Genomic DNA, 23,947 nt, shown 5'->3' on the forward strand with positions numbered 1-23,947 from the left:
GCGAAAACACCTGTGTACTTAGATTTAGGTGCATGTTAAAGAATCCCACGTGGTCGAAATTTCCAGAGTCCTCCACTATGGCGTGCCTCATAATCAGAAAGTGGTTTTAAAACCCTATAATTTAATTTTAACACACTTTGCTTCTCTAAGGCTAACCAGAAAAGAGACCTGTCTTTCCATGCCAAAAGTGGTCAGGAAGTAAAATCTGTGATAGTGTCTGGAGTTTGGCATGCTTAGCCATGCGACTGTGATGCCAAGTTGCTTCCCACGCTTGTGCAGCATCTAACGGCACTTTTGTCATCAAGCGACATGCAAGTGGTGCTGGGTGTCCTCAACCTCCTCTACGTTTTCAGGTGAGTGATGCCTGGCTTCTTACTTGATCAGTTTGCTCACATGGCACCTACTAAGAACAAGCTCCTGAGTCGCGAGCCTGCTGCTCGTGCCATGACATCTGGTCAGTGGCTAACAGCACCATGACCTGTCGTTGAGCGGCTGCACGGTGCCGGCAGCACATTCACTTTTTGTATGTTTAGAATCATTCTGGCGTATTGCAGTTAAAACAGATGCCAAAAGGAGCTGAGTTTTTAACTAGCAAGCTGTCTGTAACAGTGGCTATTCTGTTATGCTGTTGAGCATTAAATAGTATACCCTTTTCCTATTTCACAAGTGCACTTCTCTGCATTGCACGTTTGCCTAACCAATGGTGGAACCAGTTGCGTGCATGGGTTCATCATGAAAGGCATGTCTACTTTGTCCGTGTTGTAAAAAGCAAACTGTGCGCTTACGCGCTGAATGCAAAGATGACTTCACTGCCATCAGTTTGGCAGACAGCTTTGCATGAAGTCTGGCTTTACAATAGTGAAAAGGGTCCATTGCAAGTCGAGTCATGGCTGCTTGCTGCTTTTAATGATATTTGGCAGAAACTATCTAAAAACTTGCATCAAGGTACTCATCATGCCTTTCAGGGAAATCCACACAGTGGAATCAATAACAGATGCTTGAATTGTGCCCAAAGACTCATTCACATGTGTGTTGCAGATGGCCGTCTCTTATAATGATGTCACGCGTACACTTCTTATTGCAATCGGGGCCAATCCGGATTGAGCTTGATCCAGATCGGGTGTTGCTACACGGTCATTTGTGGTCGCGATCCTGAGTGATCCGGATCTGGGCAACCGCAATCTGAGAATCTGATCGCGATCATAGGCTGGCGTCGGCGTTCTGTAGTGTAGTATCTCTATGGGAATTTCAAAGGTAATCTTATTTACTTCATTATATCGTCATATCCTGTCTCATTATAGCAAGGTTTTAGTGTAGTTGTATCCGGCGGCACATATGCTCAGTTATTGCTGGCACATCTTCGCAAGAGATAGATTTTGTTGTAAATTATTTAAACTGATGAATTCTGAGGGCCGTTTCAGTTTAGGTTATTTCTGCAAGTAAGTCATCTCTTGCCATTAAACAAAGGTGTAATTTCGAAAAGGGTAGTCTGAAATTTTATATAGATCCAATGTTTGCCTTTAGTAACCCTCCAAACAAACAAACAAGCAAACAAAAAAAAGCTATCATCTTTGAAGCACGCTGTTGGTGTTTCATTTTCTCTGGTTTGACTGCTCTGCAATAGCTGTGGGCCAGACTTCTGCTGATTTATCGGTCGGTGACTGTATATCCTTTGACATCTTAATGTGTGCCCTTGTCTCTCTGCAGCAAACGTTCCAACTTCATCACAAGGTTAAACCCTGACAGGCGGCAGGCTCTCCTGACAAGATTGACATACCTGGCAGAGGTGGGTGTAATTTTTGGCTAGATGTCCTGCGCTTTGTGTTGCACGAAGTTTGATACCCTTCCCTTTCGATATGTGTGCGTGTGTGCCTACATGTTGACCTTGTGTGAATGTGAGCTCCATGCAAGCTTTCGGTGGTGTCAGGCTTGTATTCTTTTCGTGACCTTGCAACTTGCTGAAGATTTTCAGCACTTATTCAGTAACAAATGGTGCGAAATGTGTCTGGGGTGCATTGGTTGGAATACTCGTCTTTTGTTGGTTTTATCCCAAATTCACCTGCTTGGATATCTTCTCTGCTACATTGTGGCATGCCTGAAGGAAAGCATGTTGAATGAACACGATCTGCCCATTTCTTAGCCCATCAGTACTGTCTGCTGCAAAAGGCAATAATGTTTTGAGTTGTTGTTAACAGATAAGTAGTTTACTGCCACCTAGATAACTCCCTTTTGCTCTTTTTCTTTTCTCTTTCAGAACTGGGGAGGCAAAGAGAATGGTTTTGGCCTGGCCGAATGCTGTAGGGAACTTCCAATGAGTGTAAGTTCAACATGACGTGCTCTGTTAGTCTTGCAGCTTGCTGCGCAACAAGCGGTGCACGAGTTACTCTGTTCGCATGTCGCTTTTTTTTGTTTTTTGTTGAGTGAGGATTGGGATAAATTGGCTTCCGTATACACAAAAAAAATGCTGTAGTGCATGGTATTCAAGAGAATGCTGGCTTAATTTGCACGTACATTCTTCTTTCTTGGTCCTTGATTGAGCTAAGTCTTGGTCTGTTCAATTCATGAATGCAGCGGAGTTACAGGTTCTGTTGCAGACAACTTGCTGAGGCAATCTATGTTGAAGCAGCGGGCACTCTGAGAGGGCGTGTCAAAGCTTCCTGAACACTTTCGGCAATGTTTCTCTGTGGTCTGAACAACATTCAGCCCCATTTGAAATTTGTTGCGGGTGCTTTGCACCAAATTGTTTTGCCATCTGGATGTCAAGTTTGTTTGAATATCTTTGTGATCAGGCTGACCAAGTAGTGTTTGGGGTGTAGCACCGTGCCAGATGTTGTAAAGGTAGACTGAAAATTCGACTGGAAGCTTGCGCCGAGCATTTGGACCAAGCCGAAATGATCCGCACCTCAGTGCTTGGAATGAGGACTCGCTGCGATGATGCAGTGGCTATGGCATTCTGCTGTTAAGCGCGGAGTTGCAGGTTTGATCTCCAGCTGCCGTGGCCACGGTTACGTGGTGACAAAAATGTGAGAACGGTGGTGTACGTTGATTTAGGTGCACATCAAAGAATCTCAGGTGGTCAAAATAATTCCGAGACCTGCACCATGGCGTCTCCCATAACCTGTGTGTGGCATTTGGATGTTAAACTCCATGAATAACTAAACCAATCATTTGCTCTACCAACAATCAAAATGTGAAGGCCGCACATGCTGCATAGACACTGCCGGGAGTTTTTCGTTACCAGGGCTGTGAAGGAAGAATACAGAGCTTAGAAAGAGCATGTGATTAGCTGACTCTTTGTGTTATATATATTTTTTGTTGGGTTGGTTTCTTGGGTGTGCAGAAATTTCCAGCCAGTGCCACCACGCTTCACTTTGAGTTTTACATGGAGCCTTCAGATGGCACGGGAGCCAAGAAACAGCCCTCCACCACCGTCTCCGTCATCCACATGGAAAATGTGGACAAGGTTGGCTTTTCCCCACTAAGTCTTATCCTTGTAGTGGAGCTGCTTGCTAACGCAGTATTCTAATCTCTTCCTTCGTTGCCAGAATGACTGGTAGCCTGATAAGTAGGGCACACATTGCAAGAGCTTGGTTTGGCTCTGCAAAAAAGAGCGAAGTGCAGGAGGTCAGCTGTTTGGTAGGGAAAAAAAAAGTGAAGCGTGTATTTGCACTTTGTTACGGTAAAGAACTGGGCAAGTTGACTGTCTTATGTCATGCAAAATGCAAAAATAACCTCCGGAGGCCCAGCAGGGGAGCATGTGTCCAATATCTTGGTGCCCTTCCACTCTGTGAAGGGTGACCAGCGAAGCTATGTGGGCCCCTTAATGGCGCACTGCACCTCCGCCGTGGATCGGTCCCCGGCATTGCACTACCTTTGTGATCGGCCCATGTGTGGAGAGTGCTTAACGCCTGCTTCACCTCCGCCGTGGGTCGGCCCGGCATTGCACCATCTTTGGGATCGGCCCATGTATGGGGAGTTTTTTGCTTACCATAACGACACGAAAATTTCCTTGGACAATAGTGGTATATAGCTTCGCTGTAATGTGTTGGACATTAGAAAGCTGGATGCAGTGGCCAGAGAAACATCACTGACCTGATGAAAAGCAGTTTTTTTGGTTGGTTCTAGGACCTGTGCTGCCATCCGGAGGATGTGATCCATGTGTGCTTGTTTCTTGCCAAAGCATTAGCTTTCAAAATGGCACAATAGTAGCCCCGCCAAAGTGTGAGCTCCTGTTACCACGCACATCATAGAAATAAGTCAATTTGTAGGTACTTATGTAAGGAAAAACCCGCCGTGGTTGCTCAGTGGCTATGGTGTTGGGCTGCTGAGCACGAGGTCGCGGGATCGAATCCCGGCCACGGCGGCCGCATTTCGATGGGGGCGAAATGCGAAAACACCCGTGTGCTTAGATTTAGGTGCACGTTAAAGAACCCCAGGTGGTCAAAATTTCCGGAGTCCTCCACTACGGCGTGCCTCATAATCAGAAAGTGGTTTTGGCACGTAAAACCCCAAATATTATTATGTAAGGAAAAGTTGAGCATATGCAAGTATCTGAGATAAATGAGTGCGATATTGTTTGCAATGTCTAATACAGTCGCTGACCGATTTTCCGGACTTCGCAGGGACTGAAAAATTGTCAGAAAAATTCGTTCAGCCCAAAAAAATCATATTTATTACACTTAGAGTGGCTTAAAAGAATGTGTAATAATGCCCTGCCTCGTACACGGTTGGAGGCCATCAAATTTGCTTGGATTTGCACAAGAGTGACGTCTCCGTATGCAGTCCGCAAGAGCGCCACCACATTGGCGATCTTTGCCAATGGAGATCGCCACGGAAATCGAGGAAATGAGCCATGTTTCTTCACACCAATTGGCTCTCGCGAATGCAGAGGAAGGTGCGCCGAGCACACAAATGTGAAGCTGCACAATCACTTGCTCTGTGGACAAACCACGTGCAGAATGGCGACCGAAACTAAAAAGAAAAAGAACTGGCTTCCACACCCAGTGATTATGACTGTAGTGAACCGAGGAAAAAAAGAAAGAAAAGAAATGGTGGCATCCCTGGGAGCGTTTTCTCAGTCAAGGAAGAGTGGCCATGGCCTCTGAGACTAGAGGATGGCGCACGCTGTCTATCGATAGCCTGCACCTACCAGTCTCGAGGGCTATAGGGCGGGCCAATGGGAAGCCAAGCCCGCAGAAAATACATGGTGTCCTCCAAGATCTGGTAGCGTGGGTCGGAATGAGTAATTTAGTGTTTAAAATCAAACTTTCGGACCTAAATTCGTCCGAAAAATCCATCGCGAAAATGCGTTACCTCTATGGAAACCCTGACGGTGCATTTATGAAGTCTGGAATATCCATCAAGTCTGAATTTTCGGAGTTTGAAAAATCTGTCGACTGTATATTGGACATAGCCGGGTTAACTTGCAAATATTTGAAACAGGTAAATGTGGTTTTTGGGGTTTCCCGGAAGCCAAAGTATCATAATTTGTAAATACGAAGTAAATCCATGACAAAAATGCTCTCCGAGCCTCGGGAGGATATACAGTAAAACCTCATTAATTTGGATTTCACGGGTCTGAAAAAGATCTCTGAATTAACCGAATGTCGAATTGTCCAGGGTACCAAGAGGACGATAAACAAATGCTTACTACATCCACGTAGTTGTATTAATGAAGCAGCAAATCCTGTTTCCATTTCCACAAAAGCGGTGAAGAAACTGCAATTTATACTTCATCATTGTGACTGATTAGCGATCTCAGTGGCAAAGGCCTCGCAGCTTCTTTTGCTTTGCGGCTGCTGCACAAGATCTGAGTCAAGACATGCTTTTTTGCTTCTGCGCACAAGTGTTTAGTTTTGCTCCAGTGAACTGGTCGGCAACAGATCCTCTATTTGTTGCGATATAGACGGACGATCATTTGACGGAGGTGAAGCCATTGATGCCAGAGTGCAGGAAGCGATATCGCTTACGCATTGCAACGAGTCAAAACGAAACTACTGTTCGCTGCAACCATTCAGACAAAACCGTGGTTGCTGTCAACGCAATTGGGGATGGATGGTGACGACACAATTCTGAAGACATGCAGCCAGGGTGCAGTGAGTCAAAGCGCAAGTAGTGCTTGCTGCATTCACTGTGGACAAAAACCGTGGTTGTTACCGATGGCGTTATTAGTAGTTCGCTATGTGGATTCACCCTAAAAAATCCTCAAAAATTAACTGCACTGAAGCTGGTGTCGGCAGCACATTGTTCCAGAAACCAGATTTTCAGTGTCATTTTTGTTCCCGATGGGTTGCCGCACCTGCTTGCAAATTTCTTTTAGGAATGTCCATCTAAAGAACGAAATGCGGTGTCATATAGCTCTTTTAAAACGGCAACCAGTTCTGATCAACCGTCATTTTGAAACAGCCAGCATAGCTGCTATTCCTTGGAAGCGGTTTCAGTGGGCTGGGTCAGAAAACCATAAATGCACTGAAATGTGGTCGTCTTCACCGATACATTGTTAAATATAAATCATAAATGTCATAAATGGGTTTAAGGGGGGATGAGGGTCTTGAAAACTTTTTTTTTATTTCTTAACATATCTTTCTGAAAATTGGCATGCAGATGTATCTTTGAATGCTGATCCCAAATATATATCCAGATTTTATATATCTCATCTAGAAATGAAGATATTGCAAAATAATTCATCCCACATAGGTCTTTTCTTACGGGCCATTATGATAATTTCTTAATTAAAAAAACTAGTTTTAAAGAATAGCTGTCATTTCCAAGGGCCCACTGCACATCCTAAAGCTAAAGAAATTTTCAAAAAGTTATCATATAGGTCATGAATAAATAACAAAGTAGGAAGAAAAAAACAATGTGGGAGTAATTAGCTTACATCTGACATAATTGCTAGTCTATTGGGTTTAATGAAAAATGGAAAGCTTTAGGATGTAGCCGAGGTCTTACTGAAAAAAATGGTACCTAATTCAATAAAATCGGTTGATGCAAACATTATGAAAAGTTCTGTAAGGCAAAGGCATTTGATCGAAAAAGCAAAGCTGAGAAAATTGCATTCAAAGTTTTGCTTACTCTACCACTTTTGTTTACCTATCACATGGAAAAATTTAATGCTTTAGCATGCAGCCCAGTCATTACTGAACACAATAACACCAAACTCAACGAAATCTGTTCATGTAAAGATTGTGAAAACCTCTGTATTGCATTGGCACTTGACAAAAAGAAAAGCTCAGAAAGTCACTTGCTATTTTCTTTGAATCTGCCACACATTCACATAATTCCTGGGCAGTAGTCCTGGGTTCTGTCAGGCTTGTGCTTCTTGGCCATCCTCTTCACCTTTTCAGCATTGGTGTGACTTTTATAAGACCTGCAGAGCCTCTGATCTTTTTCAAGGCTCCTACGAATGAGGTAGCTCCCAGGACTGTAACCAAGCTGTGCTGCAACAGCTCTGCTGGTTCTCTCACTGCTCTCTCTCACTGCACTTTGCGAGTTGGAGAGTGGCCAACCCACACTTGCTGCAGCTTGAGGACGCAAACAGCTTCTTTAGCACAGAGAGATCAACGATGATGTACTCTGTGCCGCGATCGTCGTCTTCACTTCCTGTGCCGACGTTCATTAGCTCGAACTTGCGGACTTCTTCGCCAATGAAGTTTTAATGTTGTCTGCGTATTTTTTCGTGCCCCGCGCACTCCGCCTCCGTGAAAAACACTGTCAAAGCGTTGAGCACGCGAGCTCGGTTCGGCCGCGTCCGTCGGCACCGAAGCGGCGTGCAGAAACGCCGAAGTCGACGTTAGGCTTCGGTCAGCCGGCTCGGCCGCTTCCGACGACACGGAATCCGCAGCGACTTGCAGCGTCTCAAAAGTTGGCATTTTCGACGGTCTTAGTCCAGGCGCATCCACCGGCACTGCAGAGACTTGCGGTAACACCGAAGTTGACACCGATTGGCACTGTCCAGCCGCGTCCACCGGCGAAGCTAGCGTCGATGGGGTTTGTTCAGCCGCGTCCTCCGGCGAAGCTGTTGTTGGCGAGCTCAGTCCAGCCGCATCCACCAAGGGCACAGCAGCTTGCGGCATCACCGAAGCTGTAGTTCTCGACGATGTCGCGCTCTTCTTATTCCATGCGCGTCTCTTTTTGCTGACTGCTTTTCGCGTGCTTGCTTTCAAGCGCGCGTCTCGCGCCATCGTGACACGCGGAACATAGACACCAGGCACGCAAAAGCAAGAAATTCGTGGTTAAAAGAAGCGACTCAATAGCCAAAATATCTACAAGAACGATAAAGAAAAAGGCAGAACGAAAAATACTAGGAAACAAAGAGGAGCGCGAAAAATGACGTGCATGCAGGCGAAAGCAGACGACGCGGAGGAGTCGAACAACGCGGCCGCGGGGCCGCGGCAGGCGAAGCATGCGTCAGGGCCAATCAGAGGGCTGCCCTCGAGGAGACGCCCGTTTCACCCAATCAGCGGCTGTCTCGCGACGATTTCCCGCTTGAGAACGGGTGCCGCTCGCTCCGCTGCACGAGGGTCTACAGCGTGCCGAGGGGCGCCAGAATGGAGAGCGGGAAACCAGCTTTCAAACGAGACCAAGATGGCGCCGATCGGTTCGCGTCGCGCGGAGCTACGGCAGCTTGAAAATGAGGCAAACCTTCGCGCTTGGCGTTCAATTTCGGCTCACCGACGTTTCTAAATTGCCGTTTTTTTTATACTTCTAGTAGTAATTGAGCTATAATATTTTGTAGAGGCATAGATGGGACATTAAAGACTTCAAAAACGCAATTTTTGAAAATTGCCATTTTTGACCATATTTCGCGATTTCAAGACCCGCGTCACCCCTTAACTGTGCGGTCAATGGCTGGTTATTTGGGCACCGATAATTAGGACATGCTTCATTATTTGGACAGCCTCGCGGCGCTGCCACTAGCGCTGTAGAAGCTTTGGATACCTTGCGGCATGCCATGTGATAATTTGGACTCAGACTGCACAACTGTGTGCTGATACATAGGCATGGCCACCAAGTCTAGCATAAATAGCAGTACAGTGGACTCTATTTAAATGGAACCTCAAGGGAGCAGGGAAATCGGTTCCAATTATCAGGCGTTCGATTTACTGAGAGACAAAGCTGAGTACAGTTGCATGAACACAAAATCAGCCAACCATGAGGATGGTGTTCTGTTTAAGAGGCAGTTCAGTTTTAAGGGATTTCCGTTTATTGAGATTGCACTGTATTTTCGTTTTGAGATGACATCAACCATGTGGCCGGCGCTCCACGAAATGAAAACTAGTGAAGCCAAGCTGATCTGTTAGTTGCCGATAAGAATTCAATGTAATGCATTGACTGTACTCTCGTTTATCTGTAGTCACAACGTGACGGTGGCCGAGATGCGGGCCATGAACTTGTAGCAATGCCTTCTGCTCACTTCTGCGCCACTCATATCCACTGTTCATGGCCAGCTGATTCTGTTGATAATGTGTGTGGGGCATTGCTGTGACCACAGACGAAGCGTGGAACGGAATAGCGTAAAAGGCATTGATAGAAAATCACGGCTGCAGAATGTCTAGGCCAAAGACAAGCGCGCGTGCGTATTCTTGGACCATCACTTACGAAACATTTCATTCACGCTATACAGTCGCCGACCGTTTATTCGGACCTCACAGGGACTGCGGAAATGTCCGAATAAATAGGTGTCCGAAAAAGCAGATTAACAACAACAACAACAAAAAAAAATGAAATCCTTTATTTCCATGCACTTATTTGGGCTTGGCAGTAGGCTTGAAGAAATCGTGAATGCGCCGTTGCACGCTGTTCCGTTTACGCACAATCAGATAAGCCTGAATCTCTGAGAGGGTCGTACGGTCACTATAGGCGGCTGAAAGCACAGTCACTGCTTGTACACGTTCCGCATGCGACAACAGCTTAGCACATGGTGCGCCATCTTTCGACTCGGAGTCATCGTCCGGCGGTGCAGCAGAAACCTGACGAACGATCTCGTTGTCGTCGAGTTCTGCGCATGTCAGTACAGCAGTGTCAGCACCTGTGAAACTGTCAAATGAGACGGTGTCTGGAATCGCAATGCAACCACTGCGCCGGTCTCAGCAGAACATTTTCTGCTTCAGTAGGGAGCACATCGGAAGGCGACAAATCTTAGGCCTCCCGGCACCCGCTTGCCGGCATTCCCCAGCGCAGTCTGCGCGGGCACTGTCGGCGCCATTAGACACTTGACGCTATGTTTCCGTATGCCGCATTGGATCACCGGAACCTCGACACAGCCCGCAAAGCAAACAACACCATGCCGACACCAATCGCACAAACAAAAAACGTGACTTACGCGCAGCGTCGTGCGCGAAGAAACTAAGCAGCTGCTGGATTGTCTTGACACGGCTTACTAAGCTGAAACTGGCACAGCTGTAGAGCCAATCTATCGAACCAGGCAGAAACGATGATGATGAGCGGGGATTTGCAGTAGCGCCACTTTGTGGGGCAGCAAGGAGGCTCCGTTCAAAACAAAATGGCGTTCAGCAACTCGAACCATGCACCAGTCAGAGTCGGTGCACGGTGCTCTCGATTGAGTTCGCTCAAGGAGTGTCCGAAAAATCGGACGAGAGGTTGCAAGGTGTCCGAACTTTCGGCAGTTGTTATACATTATGGTCTATGGGGAGAATGGCGGTGCCGTGAAGCAGACCGAATAATCGAGCATGTCCGAATTTTTGGAGTCCAGAAACTCAATCGGCGACTGTATTTGCGACTAGCACCGGACGCAACTGGCAGCAGCATTTCCTCACAGTGATAAGACAGCGTGCTTGGCACCGTGTCGAAAAAATGCTGTAGCTCCCAGACACTGATGCTCCAGGGTACTATACATGGTACTATACTCAAGTGAAATTGAAGCCATCTCCAATAGTGATTAACCGAGAAAATGACACACCTTTATTGGCCACTTGTGAAAGAGTCACCTGGCATTCGGTATTTGCGACATACAATTATTCAAACGTTTCGGTGGTCCCAGTCGAGTCTGAATTATCGGTTGGCGACTGTACTCATTGCACTGATTTCAGAAAGACATTTTAGATTTACTTTGTTACATTTGATAATTTTTTAGATCTCATAATTTGTTATGTCCTCTTTACTATATAGAGGTTCAACTGTATATTTTTCTGAGTGTGCAGAGAATAAATTAAAACCTTGGATTAATATCGCTGCCTTTTTTTCCCTATCTTATGCAGATTACGAACAAGAACCCGTCACAGATCATGGAGGAACTGCTTGAAACATACGCTGTCCCCCCAGCCAAACATGTGCGCATCTCCTTTTTTCTTTTCTAGCTGCTCTTGTAATTGGCTATTGCCTCTCTTAAGATATGAATGTCTGTGATTAATGAGCCAAGTGTTGTTGCTGCTGAAAGATATTTTTTTTTTTCTGTTGCTCTTGCATTGCTGATTCCTTGCGCATTGAGTTCTGGCTTTGGAGTTGGTGCTTCTAATTTTGAAACGTCCTTGTGAGGCAATTTTCCGGCATCGTTTCTTTTCTGACATGAATTTTGACAATATCTGCCTATAGCTAACTATTCGTCACTGTATAAGGGTCATGTTCCTTTTCTTTCAAATAATCAATAAACTTGGCAGCTTTTAGAATTATTGCTGTAAACAAAGGGCCCAAGCAAGTGACTACCCGAGAAATCCGTGATTTTGCACTGAATGTCATTAGCATGCACCACTCTTTGGAAGCAATATTTGAAGTTTGACTTCGACTTTTTCTGCAATTAATATACCTTTTATGCCAAAGGAATGCTAGTAGGTTTCAAAGGATATTATAACGCTATACATTTGTTTCGTGTGGCTCTTTGATGTCTTTAAAGAATGATTAAAAACAATTAGGAGCCTTTAATTTAGGGGTTTATCGTAATGCCAGTGTTGCCTCAAGATATTAAGCACAATAAACGAACCAACCAGCCAATGAGTGAATGAATGTCCATTTTGCTTTTGTTCTCCCTCCTCTGTGCTCAGATGCTGCTGCTGACACATGTTCGGTTAGCGCACAGCTTTTCCAGCTACCCGAAACGGCTACAGTGTGTCCAGGCACGGCTTCAAGCGCTCTCCATACTTGGTGAGTATGGCATTCTGGGGTGCGACCAGTCAGGTGATTCGATGGGAAAACCAATGCCATGTATCTGATTCTTCTCGACTGTTTGACGTTACACGATGCGTACATATTAAACAAAATATTTTAGAACATCCGCAAGCATTTTATATATATAAATATAGTTGTGGCTGGAGAAAATCATGCTGTCCCCAGTAGTAAAATGAAGAAAAAGAGAGTACGACGTACGTTGAATTAGCACAGTATATTTCACTGACGTTTCGGCTGGTGGACATGTTGACAAAGGCTCGTTCACCAGCCGAAACGTCAGTGAAATATACTGTGCAAATTCAAGGAACATCATAATCTTTCCACACACACACACACACACGCACGCACGCGCGCGCACGCGCTTCCTTTTTTTTTAAAAATATTCTGGGCTCATTTGACATAGCAGCATGTTTGATTCAGGCAATCTTAATGGGAGGAAAGAAAGCTTTTCCCTCCATGTTGCTGTGTCAACGGGTGCGTCATTGTGCATCAACAGGTGCAGTTCTTGCATGCGCCAGTTCAGGAATTTGCAGGACTCTGGAATTCTCGCATGCAGAGTGCTGAATATTTTTGCCTTTTTCTTTCTTGCCTTCGAACAGTGTACTGCAGCGCAATCCAGGACAACATCAACAGTCTCCTGTACAACGGCCTCATTGAGGAGCTTGTGGACGTCCTCGAATTGAAAGATCCCAATCTTATAGTGAGTGTTTTCTTTTATTATAGTGAGCCGCGCACCAGGCTGCAGCTAAAACTGTGTTCGCACAACATATTTACTGAGGACAAGCTAGGCTTGTGACAAGAAAGCAATGGTGGAACGGATTGTCTGATATGAGTATGATTATGCAATAGAGTCTTTTTTTTCTTGTATCTGTGCGTGATACATTGCACATTGTGTGTGTACATCCACACCGTCTTGTTCATTACTAGCGATCATTCCAGCATCTGCCCGGACAAGAAAATGAAGTCATATAACAGCAGGACAGTTCGTTGGCCTCATTCTATTGGATAAAGCGGAGAAAATGCATGGAACATTCATGACTACACCAGTTAGGACATAAAATGTGCATTCACCTTTCGTTGTCTTTATGCGCACGAAAAAATCTACCGACGATTACGATGCTCCCTAATGCGAAATTTGAGTGCAGCTCTATACATGTTTTCATTTCGCAATATGTTTGCTGGCGTGGACAGTCCGTCTCGAGCGGCACATTGGAAATAGAGAGAAGTGTGGTGCGACTGCCTCGCTAATCTCTGCACATTGCAGGACGCGTTCACTGAACCCCTGACCTGGCCGTAGCTGGTGGTTCTGGACCCGTGAGATCCCCATTGGCTTGGTAGATAGTGGGTGTTAATAGAAGAGAAAAGAGAAACTAGAAGAGAATAAGAGAGAAGTGTATAATAGATGTGTCTTACCTGTACTCACCTACAGGGCAGAAACTTGGAGGCTTACAAAAAGGGTTCTACTTAAATTGAGGACGACGCAACGAGCTATGGAAAGAAGAATGATGGGTGTAACGTTAAGGGATAAGAAGAGAGCAGATTGGGTGAGGGAACAAACACGAGTTAATGACATCTTAGTTGAAATCAAGAAAAAGAAATGGGCATGGGCAGGACATGTAATGAGGAGGGAAGATAACGATGGTCATTAAGGGTCACGGACTGGATTCCAAGGGAAGGGAAGCGTAGCAGGGGGCGGCAGAAAGTTAGGTGGGCGGATGAGATTAAGAAGTTTGCAGGGACGACATGGCCACAATTAGTACATGACCGGGGTTGTTGGAGACGTATGGGAGAGGCCTTTGCCCTGCAGTGGGCGTAACCAGGCTGCTGCTGCTGCTGCTGCTGATGATGCTGATGATGGGTGTTAAGAATAGCACTCCCCACCGATGGCATATGCAGACCAGGTTGGCCGAAGCATGGCACGGAGCATTTGCTTGGTTAAACCGACACCACTGTGGCGCTCTAAAAATCTTCCACGGTTCATCTTTGAAGTGTTATTGCACTATTGCACATGCACGATTGGTGAAAGTCGCGATACATCATTCAAATAGTAGGAGGCTGTGAACGGTGCCGTCCTGTGCTAGTTAAGGCTTCTTTTCTTCTCTCTTCGGTTGCATCAAGTGCCACACAATAGGAGGCACACAAAACCAAGCTGACTGCCGCGCATACAGTGAGCGAGGACCGCGAGTCTGCCCATGCTGGCCAACGCTCGCTTCCTGGTAATGGCCAGAAAATGAAACCACAGAACTTCTTCACTTAGAGGTGGGTGCTGGCGGCCAGTGTCGCTGGGCGCCTGCAGAGACAGGCAAAGGCGAAGAGGTTGGGTGGGAGGGTGAGGGGAATGTAGCGGAGTTTCTTTCTCGCCCAGCTACCAGATGGCGCTAATTACCCATGCTGCATAGGTGGCCGAGTAGCTGACGCAGGCCCTCACCGAGGTTCAAAGCATGTTGATGGGGGTGAAATGTAAAAACGTGTGCCATGTAATGGGTGCATGTTGAGGAATCCCAAGTGGTAGAAATTTATGCGGAGTCCCGCACTAGGGCTTGCCTCATCAGATTGCGGTTTTGGCATGCAAGAGCCCCAGGTCTTAATTTGGAATGACAAAATGGTACATGTAGTGTGAAGACTGCCAGTTCTTTTATTGAATTATGGATTTAGCAGGAGTGGCATCCAGCATGAAACATGGCAAATGGCCAGCACTCGGGCCACTTGCATGCTGCAAAGAAATAGTTGAACCCGGCTACATAGAACCCGTTTACATTGAGTTATTTTGTATATAGAAAAATTTCTGAACACAATATAGCCACAATGAGTATATATAGCAAAAGTTATGTTTACATCGAACAAAAATAACAGTGGCTCCCGATATATCCTCCTGAGTTCTGAGATGTAATAAAGTTCACAGATTTTTGTGAGCTTTTCAGAAATTGATGTTTGCGTTACAGAGACGAAAAGTGAATATTAGTATTTCAGAATTATCGGCTGTTTTAGCACAGCATGATGTCCAATATACTGGACACTAGAACTCTACCCGGCCATTTTTGGGGTAGTGGGTATGCAGCAGCAAAGGGCAAATTTAATATTGAAAATGGCTTCAAAAGTGCAAAATCTGTTCATTAATCAAAATTTCATCACAGAAAAAGAACGAGCGATAAAGTATGAGAAATAGAACTTACTTTTTCGGCAGTCGCCATAGAAAGCCGTGCTGCTGAATGCCGCCATTGCAAACACCCCTGGTGGCCAAACTACTAATGCATTTTCAACAAAACTTTATAGGTGGAGCTAGTAGGTGTCTAAAATATTAGACAATTCGGTTTTACAGGCTAAAACATGCTGCGGCCTGGGTAGGGGCGGAATATTTGATGTCCAATATATTGGACAAATGGCCCATAGCCGGAACTCGGGAGGATATCGAACGATGAGCGGCGCAAAAGTGCCTCCAGAAGTTGGCTTTCCCTCGCGGCCGTGAGGAAACCCGGCGGTGTGGCTCCATCCACCCACTTTCCCTACTGTGACCGCGCTGCGTCGAGCAAGCTGTCGAGATCCCCCTGCAAAAAATGATCTTCGCCCGTCCACAGCGCTTGCTTCAACAGCCAATCAGAGGCTCTTGTGCTCTCGTCGTGCAAGATGGCGCAAATGCGAATTGTCTCGCTGCTTTTCTGGTTCATTGTGTTTGTGCCTTGTGGGCCTTCTCCCGCAGTGTTGCCATGATGAAGCGGCAGAATTTGCCTTTTGTCGTGAAGCTTGAAATCATAAATTGGGTCGAACACGGTGAGAAGTCGGATGTCCCCGCAGTGTGCAAGATTCCGAGGAGCATTCTCAGCACGATCTTGAAGAATAGGGGGGAGACTAGGGCTAAAGCAAACTCGTGACCCGGTGCTCGTGGCACCCAACATGTACACACAGCCGTGTACAAGTGGTTCATCCGAAATTGCTTCAGACATGCCGGCTTCCGTGAACCCTCTTAAATTCTGATGAGCGCAATGAAGCCGTTGCTTGTGTTGCCAAAGTTTGGAGCGAGCTGTCAATATTTCCGGAAGCCGTTGACGAATCAACAGTAGAGTTTGTGAGTGCAGATGATGGTGTTGCGACACGGGAGAGCCCGAAAGCGAAGACTACATTGCTGACATCGTACCAAGCACAAGTGAGTGGGCACAATAAGGAAAGCAACGATGGTCCTTTGCCCACATCCTCCGAAGTGATTGGTGCGCTTGCACGAGTTTGGTGCTTCTGCGCGAATGCGAAAGGTTGCAGCCTCAGCTGCTCCGATTCTTTAGGCGATGTAGCGAAGTGTGTGCGTCGCAGGCAGGGAGATTTCCCATGCAGAAGGAAGTACAGGGCTATTTTATACAAAGCTAAGCTAGTTTCATCAATAAAGCGATCTTATAAATGTTATGTGCTCTTATGACATCCAATTCTTTGGCAGGCTTATATCGAATTGTGCTCTATATTGAACTGATAGGCGTTTCTTTGCAAGTTCGATATACAGTCGCCGACCGTTTATTCGGACCTCACGGGGACTGCGGAAATGTCCGAATAAACAGGTGTCTGAAAAAGCAGATTAAGAAAAAAAAATGAAATCCTTTATTTCCAAGCACTTATTCGGGCTCGGCAGTAGGCCTGAAGAAATCGTGAATGCGCCGTTGCACGCTGTTCCGTTTACGCGCAATCAGATAAGCCTGAATCTCTGAGAGGGTCGTAGGGTCACTATAGGCGGCTGAAAGCACAGTCACTGCTTGTACACGTTCCGCATGCGACAACAGCTTAGCACATGGTGCGCCATCTTTCGACTCGGAGTCATCGTCCGGTGGTGCAGCAGAAACCTGACGAACGATCTCGTTGTCGTCGAGTTCTGCGCATGTCAGTACAGCAGTGTCAGCACCTGTGAAACTTTCAAATGAGACGGTGTCTGGAACCGCAATGCAACCACTGTCCACGTCTCGGCAGAACATTTTCCGCGTCAGTAGGGAGCACATTGGAAGGCGACAAATCTTAGGCCTCCCGGCACCCGCTTGCCGGCATTCCCCAGCGCAGTCTGCGCGGGCACTGTCGGCGCCATTAGACACTTGACGCGATGTTTTCGTTTGGCCGTGTTGGAACGCCGGAACCTCGACACAGCACACAAAGCAAACACCAGTCGCACAAACAAAAAACGTGGCCTACTCGCAGTGTTGTGCACGAACAAACAAATCAGCTGCTGGATTGTCTTGACACGGCTTACTAAGCTGAAACCGGAACTGCTGTAGAGCCACTCTATCGAACCAGGCAGAAACAATGATGATGAACGGGGATTTCCAGTAGCGCGACTTTGTGGGGCAGCAAGGAGGCTCTGTTCAAAACAAAAATGGCGTTCAGCAACTCGAACCATGCACCGGTCAGAGTCTCGGTGCATGGTGCTCTCGATCAAGTTGCCTTAAGGAGTGTCCGAAAAATCGGACGAGAGGTTGCAAGGTGTTCGAACTTTTCGCAGTGGTTATACGTTATGGTCTATGGGGAGAATGGTGGTGCCGCGAAGCTGACCGAATAATCGGGCATGTCCGAATTTTCGGAGTCCGGAAAATCAGTCGGCGACTGTAGCCGGGTTCGACTATACAGCTGGAAGCTTTTCCTACGGCATAGTTTGTAGCATTGAAAAAAAAATGTGTTAACGAGAGAGGGCACAGGACAGAGTGGCCTTTTTTACATTAATTTTGTTTCAGCTATACATTTTCACAGCAAAGGCAACAGCACCAACTAGCCAAACTTTTTTCTTTAGTTGTCCAGCGGGAAGCACCACTTCAGGCTGTATACCAAATAGAAACAGGTAGTTGTTCAATAGTGATTAAAACTTCATTTTATTGGACATTAGGAAGGGCATTTGATTAGCATTTGGGTTGTGATATATATGCATTGCTGTGTTTTCAAGTTCACATGAATTTAGAACTGTGGTCTTATTAAATCTCGAAAACATACCTTTGGGACGGCACCAAGCTTAGAAACGGGCTATCGAGCAATTTCACATCTGACTCCCGTGTAATTGTGCGTTACATACTAACATGTGCTGTGATCCAGTTCTTCTCATCCATGTTTCACTTTAGGCTGATGGAGCACAACATAGCCTTTTCTTATTGAAAGCCTCATGTGAAATGTCGAGCTTTCTTGCATATTGGTGTAGTGTGGTAAATTGATGTCTAAGAAAGGGAATTGTAATAATTTTTCTCTTCCAGGAAATCAAGGCTGCTTCTCTAAGAACGCTGACCTCTATCATTCACCTAGACCGTAATCCAAAGTAAGCACTCGCAGTTATTTCAGTGTGCTTGCATGACTGCATGTTGCGTGGTTTGTTTTTGCTTGGCCTCTCTTGTTGCCTGGTGTGATGACTTGAGTTTCTCTTGTCTTTCTTTCTCCCCTTTGTTTTCTTTTGTCTTGCTTTTCTTTCTTTTTTCTATCATACTGGCTTGTCCAGCATAGATTTGAAGATCTACTTCAGGTTGGTCTGTTAGCATGCTTTTTTTTTCTTTCTTGCTCCTCTTTGCCTGAAGGATTATGGTGGTAGTTGGCCAGCTGCACTGTTTTCCTCTTTGATGTTGCATGCCTGCCAAGTTGCATGGTTTAGTGAGAGAGACTGTGTACTTTAAACGTGTCATACTGTAGAGCCTTGCCATAATGAAGCCGCATCTGACAAGAAAATATGTCCGTTATGTCCAATATTTATTACAAGCATGTATTCGTTACATGCTGGTATTGGCAAGAAACACTCTAGATTTACTTTCGTTGTATTCGTTTAGCGACATTTTTAAAAAGACACTAAAAAGAAATTACTTGACCTGCAAGAGTAAATTACCCAACTATAACACCATAAAAGCCACGTCAACTGTTAGAACAGGCTTGGTAAGCCAGAAAAGGCACAAAAACGAAAGAAGGGTGTCGACGCTGCCATGTAATTTCTGCATCTGCCAGTCGTGTGAGGGTGCCTGCTCGGGCCTATTATATTTATTAGAATACAAGCTGGACACTGTAATATTGTCCTCTAAAGAACTCGAGGACTGAACCTGGAGAGTTTCGAGAACCTTCATTGCTCCGCAATGGCCTAAATATGAAAAAATGCTTTAAAATCCGTGACGGCACACTGACATACTGGTACTAGAGTTCTGGCGTGAAAAAAAAAAAAATGGATCTTTGACTTTCATTTTCTCTCCTAATAATCAACCTATTTGCACGTAATTAAGGAGTAGTCGCTGGCCAATAATTCAGACATGCTTGATCATTCGGACAGCTGTGCAGCATCACCACAATGGACCTAATGTATAAGGACAACCAAAATTTCGGGCACCTTACAGCATGTCATGCGATAATTCAGACTCTGACTGTGTACTAATTTGGTCACCAAGTTTAGCAGAACTAGCGATATTTTCATTCGGATGTGTCGCTTCATGGTTATTGGCCATGTCACTGGTGCCTTCTTGAAACCGAAACTAGCGAAGCCCAGGCGATCCAGCAGTCTCCAATGAGAATTAGGTGCATGCATTGACTGTACTTATTTCTGTTTGTAGTGACAGCGTGACAATGGTCGAGTTACCGGCCATGATTTTGCAGCAGTGCCTTCAGCTCAATTTATGCCACTCTTGAGTGCCGCTCATGGCTGGCTCATGCCGTTGGATAATGTGTGCGGTGCATCACTCTGACCAGTGACGAAACGCAAAAATCATCAAAGTAGGAGCATAAGAGGCATTGCTAGAAAATCGCAGCCACTGAATGTCTAGGCCAAAGGCACAAGCGTATGTGTGCTCAGCTATGTGTTCACCATCTCGGGCTGTATTCGTAGGTCACTTTTGAAGATGCTTTCATTTGCACGATATTTCGCGTGACTGACACCAGATGCGCGACGGCAGCAGTGTTTCTGCACTGTGATAAGGTAGTGTGCTTGGCACTTTGCCAAGAATGCCGTCGCGTGTAGACGACAATGTGTCTTGCACTGTCCACGGGAAATTGAAGGTACACCACGAAAACGACGATCCGAGAATATGGCACTTCACACCCTTTTTGGCCACTTGTGGAACAGTCACTTATTTTTTGCCCGAATCTGGTGTTTCGGATTATTCAAACTCTGGTGGCCCCCGTCGAGTCTGAATTATCGGTCAGTGACTGTAGTTTTTAATGAATAATGTATCAGTTTAAAGTGATCTTTCCCTCCATTTTATTATTTTTTTTCTTAGTGTCCCTCTAACACCAGGATTTTGGCGTGCTCACTGAGTGTAGTTTGATAAGCAGCCGGCTGTCTATTCCATGTTCATTGGTTTGCACTGTTTAATGCTATTTTGTCCCAACAACTTTGTTGTTCATCGTTATCCTTAGTATTCGTCGTCAATTTTGGCAAAAGCTAGCTGTAACAGAAAGCGCTTGCAGAGTTCCGCGGCAGTCACTGCTGTTGCGGTGTTTTCAGGGCAAACTCTCTTTGACGGTACGGGCAAAGTTTGGCTCTCGTTAATGGGGCTTAGCTAGACCCTTGGTTTCTCAGCATCCAAACAGGTTGGCCTGATGGGGTATGTATTAAGACATTTTATTTGTTACGATAAAAATTTCACCTGAGTTGTAAATTTGTTGCGTAATTGCCATCTTCCCATATATGTTGACATGCGATGAGATGCGAAGGGCCTGTTTCCAGGCCTGATGTGGGAGGTTATTTGCCACTATTTATTGCAAAATCCTAATGATGCATTTTACTTTTATGGTCTGATTTAGAGTATTGAAGGAACTGTAATTTGAGTGCTGTAAAATAAGCCGCTGTTATTTTGATGTTTTAGCTTGGTAGATATGCAGTACCTTATTATTCCATCCACCTGCTGGCACAGTCCAGGGTTGGAACTACTCCGTATTACGTGCCATGCAGCACGCATGCGCCTTTAATGTTTGGTGCGAATGAACTATAGCATGCAAAGAAGGTCTGATGGTAAGGGTAATAGAAATCAATGCTAGAACTCTGTTGTATCCAGTGCTTTGTACGGTAAGCCTCATATTGAGACAGTAATTCTGAATCTCGGCGCTTTCTCATTGTACTTTCTCTGGAGATGGGGTGAAAGAAAGACACCTGTAGTTCGTGGAACTCTTAAATTTGGCGTAGGTGTTGTGTAACAGCTTGAAGCGTAATAATTAAAGAACCTTTATGTAAGGATTAAATGTACAACTGTCTGCATCCCTAGGCTGTTGCTGTAGCTTTTGTGACTGTTAGAGCTGTGCATCAGCCGCATGTGCAAGAATACGCCAGTAATTGTCCGATCACTGAAGCAACACAGCATTGCGTGTGGTCAGTAATTCGGAGAAAGACTCCCTGAAAATGGGGCCAAGTGCTGAAGGCTTGAATAGTTCAGATGTATGCTTTAACTGAGACAGTTATGGCGTTCCAACAGCAGATGTCCCTTTTTGTGCTGCACTGTAAGTATATTGTAGTATGAAAAACGTCATAGTGCTGCTGTTTTAATTGCTACTGTGTTGTGCCAATCCTGCCCTCCATGTGCCGACAAATTTCCTAACTTCATTGCCCGTTACTTGACTACTCTCCCGTGCCCATATCCTTTTTAGTGTGCTTACATCTACCCTCCACCGAATATAACTGCCAGTATCCGTTCTATTAGTCAGTTTGCTTTCTTCATTTATGGAATTGGACCCCTTTGAGTCTCCAAATGCTGATCAAAATCATAGTGCCCACCCCATCCAACTCTCTATGCTATGAAAAGCTGACACGTCTGCCTTGTGTTCTCCATCCAGGCTTGGCGCCATCGTGGATGCGACAGGTGCAGCGTCGTACCACGGCTTCCTCCCCGTGCTCGTCAGGAGCTGCATTCAGTCGCTCACAGGTGAGGGTGCATTTCATGTCTTTCCCTCATAGCACCACCCGGGTGAGTGATCCTTCTTTGGAGGGAGCTCCACGAGGCCATGTGCACTAGCTGCCAAATGAAATTGCAGCACACTGCAAATCATTTGACAGCGCAACTGTAAACATATTAAAAACAATGTTGATATGAAACAATGTTTTGTGTAATTGTTGGCGTGCCAGTATTGCCTACTAGTTGAAGGGCATAGAGCTTCGTAATTATGAGCACCAGAGTGTAATCTGGCACTAGCGTCTGTGTGCATCACTGGTATTGCAGTCAAACCAACATGGAAAGTGCGGGTTATGCAGTAGAGCCTTGATAGAATGAACTTGGGCATAATGGATTATAGGATATAGCAAAGTAAATTTTTTCTTGTTAAGTGTATCGAATACAGTCCAATTTTTCGGACTCCCTAGGGGCCGCAGAAATGTTGGAGAAATCTGGCAGTCCAAAAACATGAATACATACCTTTTACTGCTTCCAAGGGTTCAAATCGGCATTGGGACATTCGAAGTGGCATTGAAGGCCTGCCAGTACAATTAGGCAGAACTGTGAAAGGAGACGGCAGTCATGCGTGTGTAATTGAGCAATAAATATTGTGTCCTGGGATAGTTGCCCCTTTCCACTCTTAGTATGTTTTACCGCAATACATCGCGTATGTTTCACTGTGTAACACTGTATTGCGGCGAAGCTGACTTCTGGGATTCGTCATTGTGCAATGAGTTGTGCATTCTGTGTGTCAAAGCGATCAGTGAGAACTACAAATGCGGAACTGGCACCATTGCTGACAGTGGCGAATTCTTTCAATGCAAAACACGGCACCGAACAGCAGGAAGCTTGGTACCGAATGTTAAAGCAACTGGGCCTAACGTTGCCGTGGTGGTGGCTACGGCTGCCAGTGGATTGCCAAAGGAGACCACTGATTTTGGGCTGTCGGATAATAAAAATGGCAACAGCAGGGGCTTCCAGTAATGTCGTTTTGCACCTGCTGTCAAGCACAATGTGGAAAACCGGATAGCGGAGAGTTTTTGCGTCCTAAATTTCAGATGTTCTTGTGCATTGGCTCTAGGGGTATACAGAGGTGTTCAAATTATCTGGCATGCCTGGAAAAGTGGGCATCCAAAAAATCTGTTTTTTATTGCATATGCTAGTTACAAGTATTGGGTATAATGAAGGTATCTTAGAGTTTAATGTGACTTAATGTGTCAGTAATAAAATACTGACAGGTTACCCTATCAGTATTTTATTACTTATTTCTCACTTCATAAAGGCTTCTCAAAGCTAAGAAATTAATCTGGAAACGAGGGCTTCTGATTTTTGGTAAAACTTCTATGAAGCAGATACAGTTGAAGCTGAGGAAGCGCAGGGGAAATTGGCTACCTTTATTCAACGTCAATTGTCAAAATAGAGGATGAGCAACGGTTAAATTTGTGATAAGGTTTTTTATTGTTAATGAAAGGGGAAATGATGTTAGAAGAAAAAAAAACAACTTGCTTGCTGCAGCAGCCAAATCGACAACCTTTGTTTGATTGTTGTGATGCTCTGCCAGTCGATCACTGCTGTGGCTGTTGTTTTATCAACTGACTTGGGTGTTTATGTAAATGCACCAAACGTAGCCCTGGGGATGCAGGCTAGTGCCACTTGTGACCATGGCGGCTACCTAAAAAATTACCAATAATGAGCTCATGCTGTACTGATTTGCTGCTTGTCGTTGTTCAGTCACATTCACAGTAAATTTGAACGCAATGTTTCAAAAATGTGAAATCAAGTTTTTAAACGTTGTTTATTTTTTTTTCTCATTGCAGAACCTGGTGCCGACCCGTTTCCCTTGCCCTTTGCCACGGCACTATTTTCGTTCCTGTACCACTTGGCCAGCTATGAAAGTGGTAAGTGGGGTTGACAAGGCTCTTGAAATGTATCTGTGCACATTGATACAGCTGTAGATGGCATTTGTCTGCTCCTATCTGTGAGCACAT

General features: G+C 45.4%; 1 protein-coding gene across 10 annotated transcripts in view; it reads left to right on the forward strand.

The window, feature by feature from the left end:
* Positions 1 to 23,947, forward strand: part of HUWE1 (HECT, UBA and WWE domain containing E3 ubiquitin protein ligase 1) — a 179,190-nt gene that overhangs the window by 19,893 nt on the left and 135,350 nt on the right. For all 10 annotated transcript variants that reach the window (XM_075668491.1, XM_075668500.1, XM_075668495.1 and 7 more), the window contains exons 5-14: positions 280 to 353; positions 1,708 to 1,786; positions 2,255 to 2,317; positions 3,341 to 3,463; positions 11,220 to 11,291; positions 12,000 to 12,099; positions 12,723 to 12,823; positions 18,327 to 18,388; positions 21,865 to 21,953; positions 23,777 to 23,857. In XM_075668491.1, coding sequence (XP_075524606.1) covers positions 280 to 353; positions 1,708 to 1,786; positions 2,255 to 2,317; positions 3,341 to 3,463; positions 11,220 to 11,291; positions 12,000 to 12,099; positions 12,723 to 12,823; positions 18,327 to 18,388; positions 21,865 to 21,953; positions 23,777 to 23,857 — 844 coding nt within the window. The remainder of the gene's footprint in view (positions 1 to 279; positions 354 to 1,707; positions 1,787 to 2,254; positions 2,318 to 3,340; positions 3,464 to 11,219; positions 11,292 to 11,999; positions 12,100 to 12,722; positions 12,824 to 18,326; positions 18,389 to 21,864; positions 21,954 to 23,776; positions 23,858 to 23,947) is intronic.

Source organism: Dermacentor variabilis, chromosome 9 (genome assembly GCF_050947875.1).
Source record: "Dermacentor variabilis isolate Ectoservices chromosome 9, ASM5094787v1, whole genome shotgun sequence".
NCBI classification, from domain to species: Eukaryota; Metazoa; Arthropoda; class Arachnida; order Ixodida; family Ixodidae; genus Dermacentor; species Dermacentor variabilis.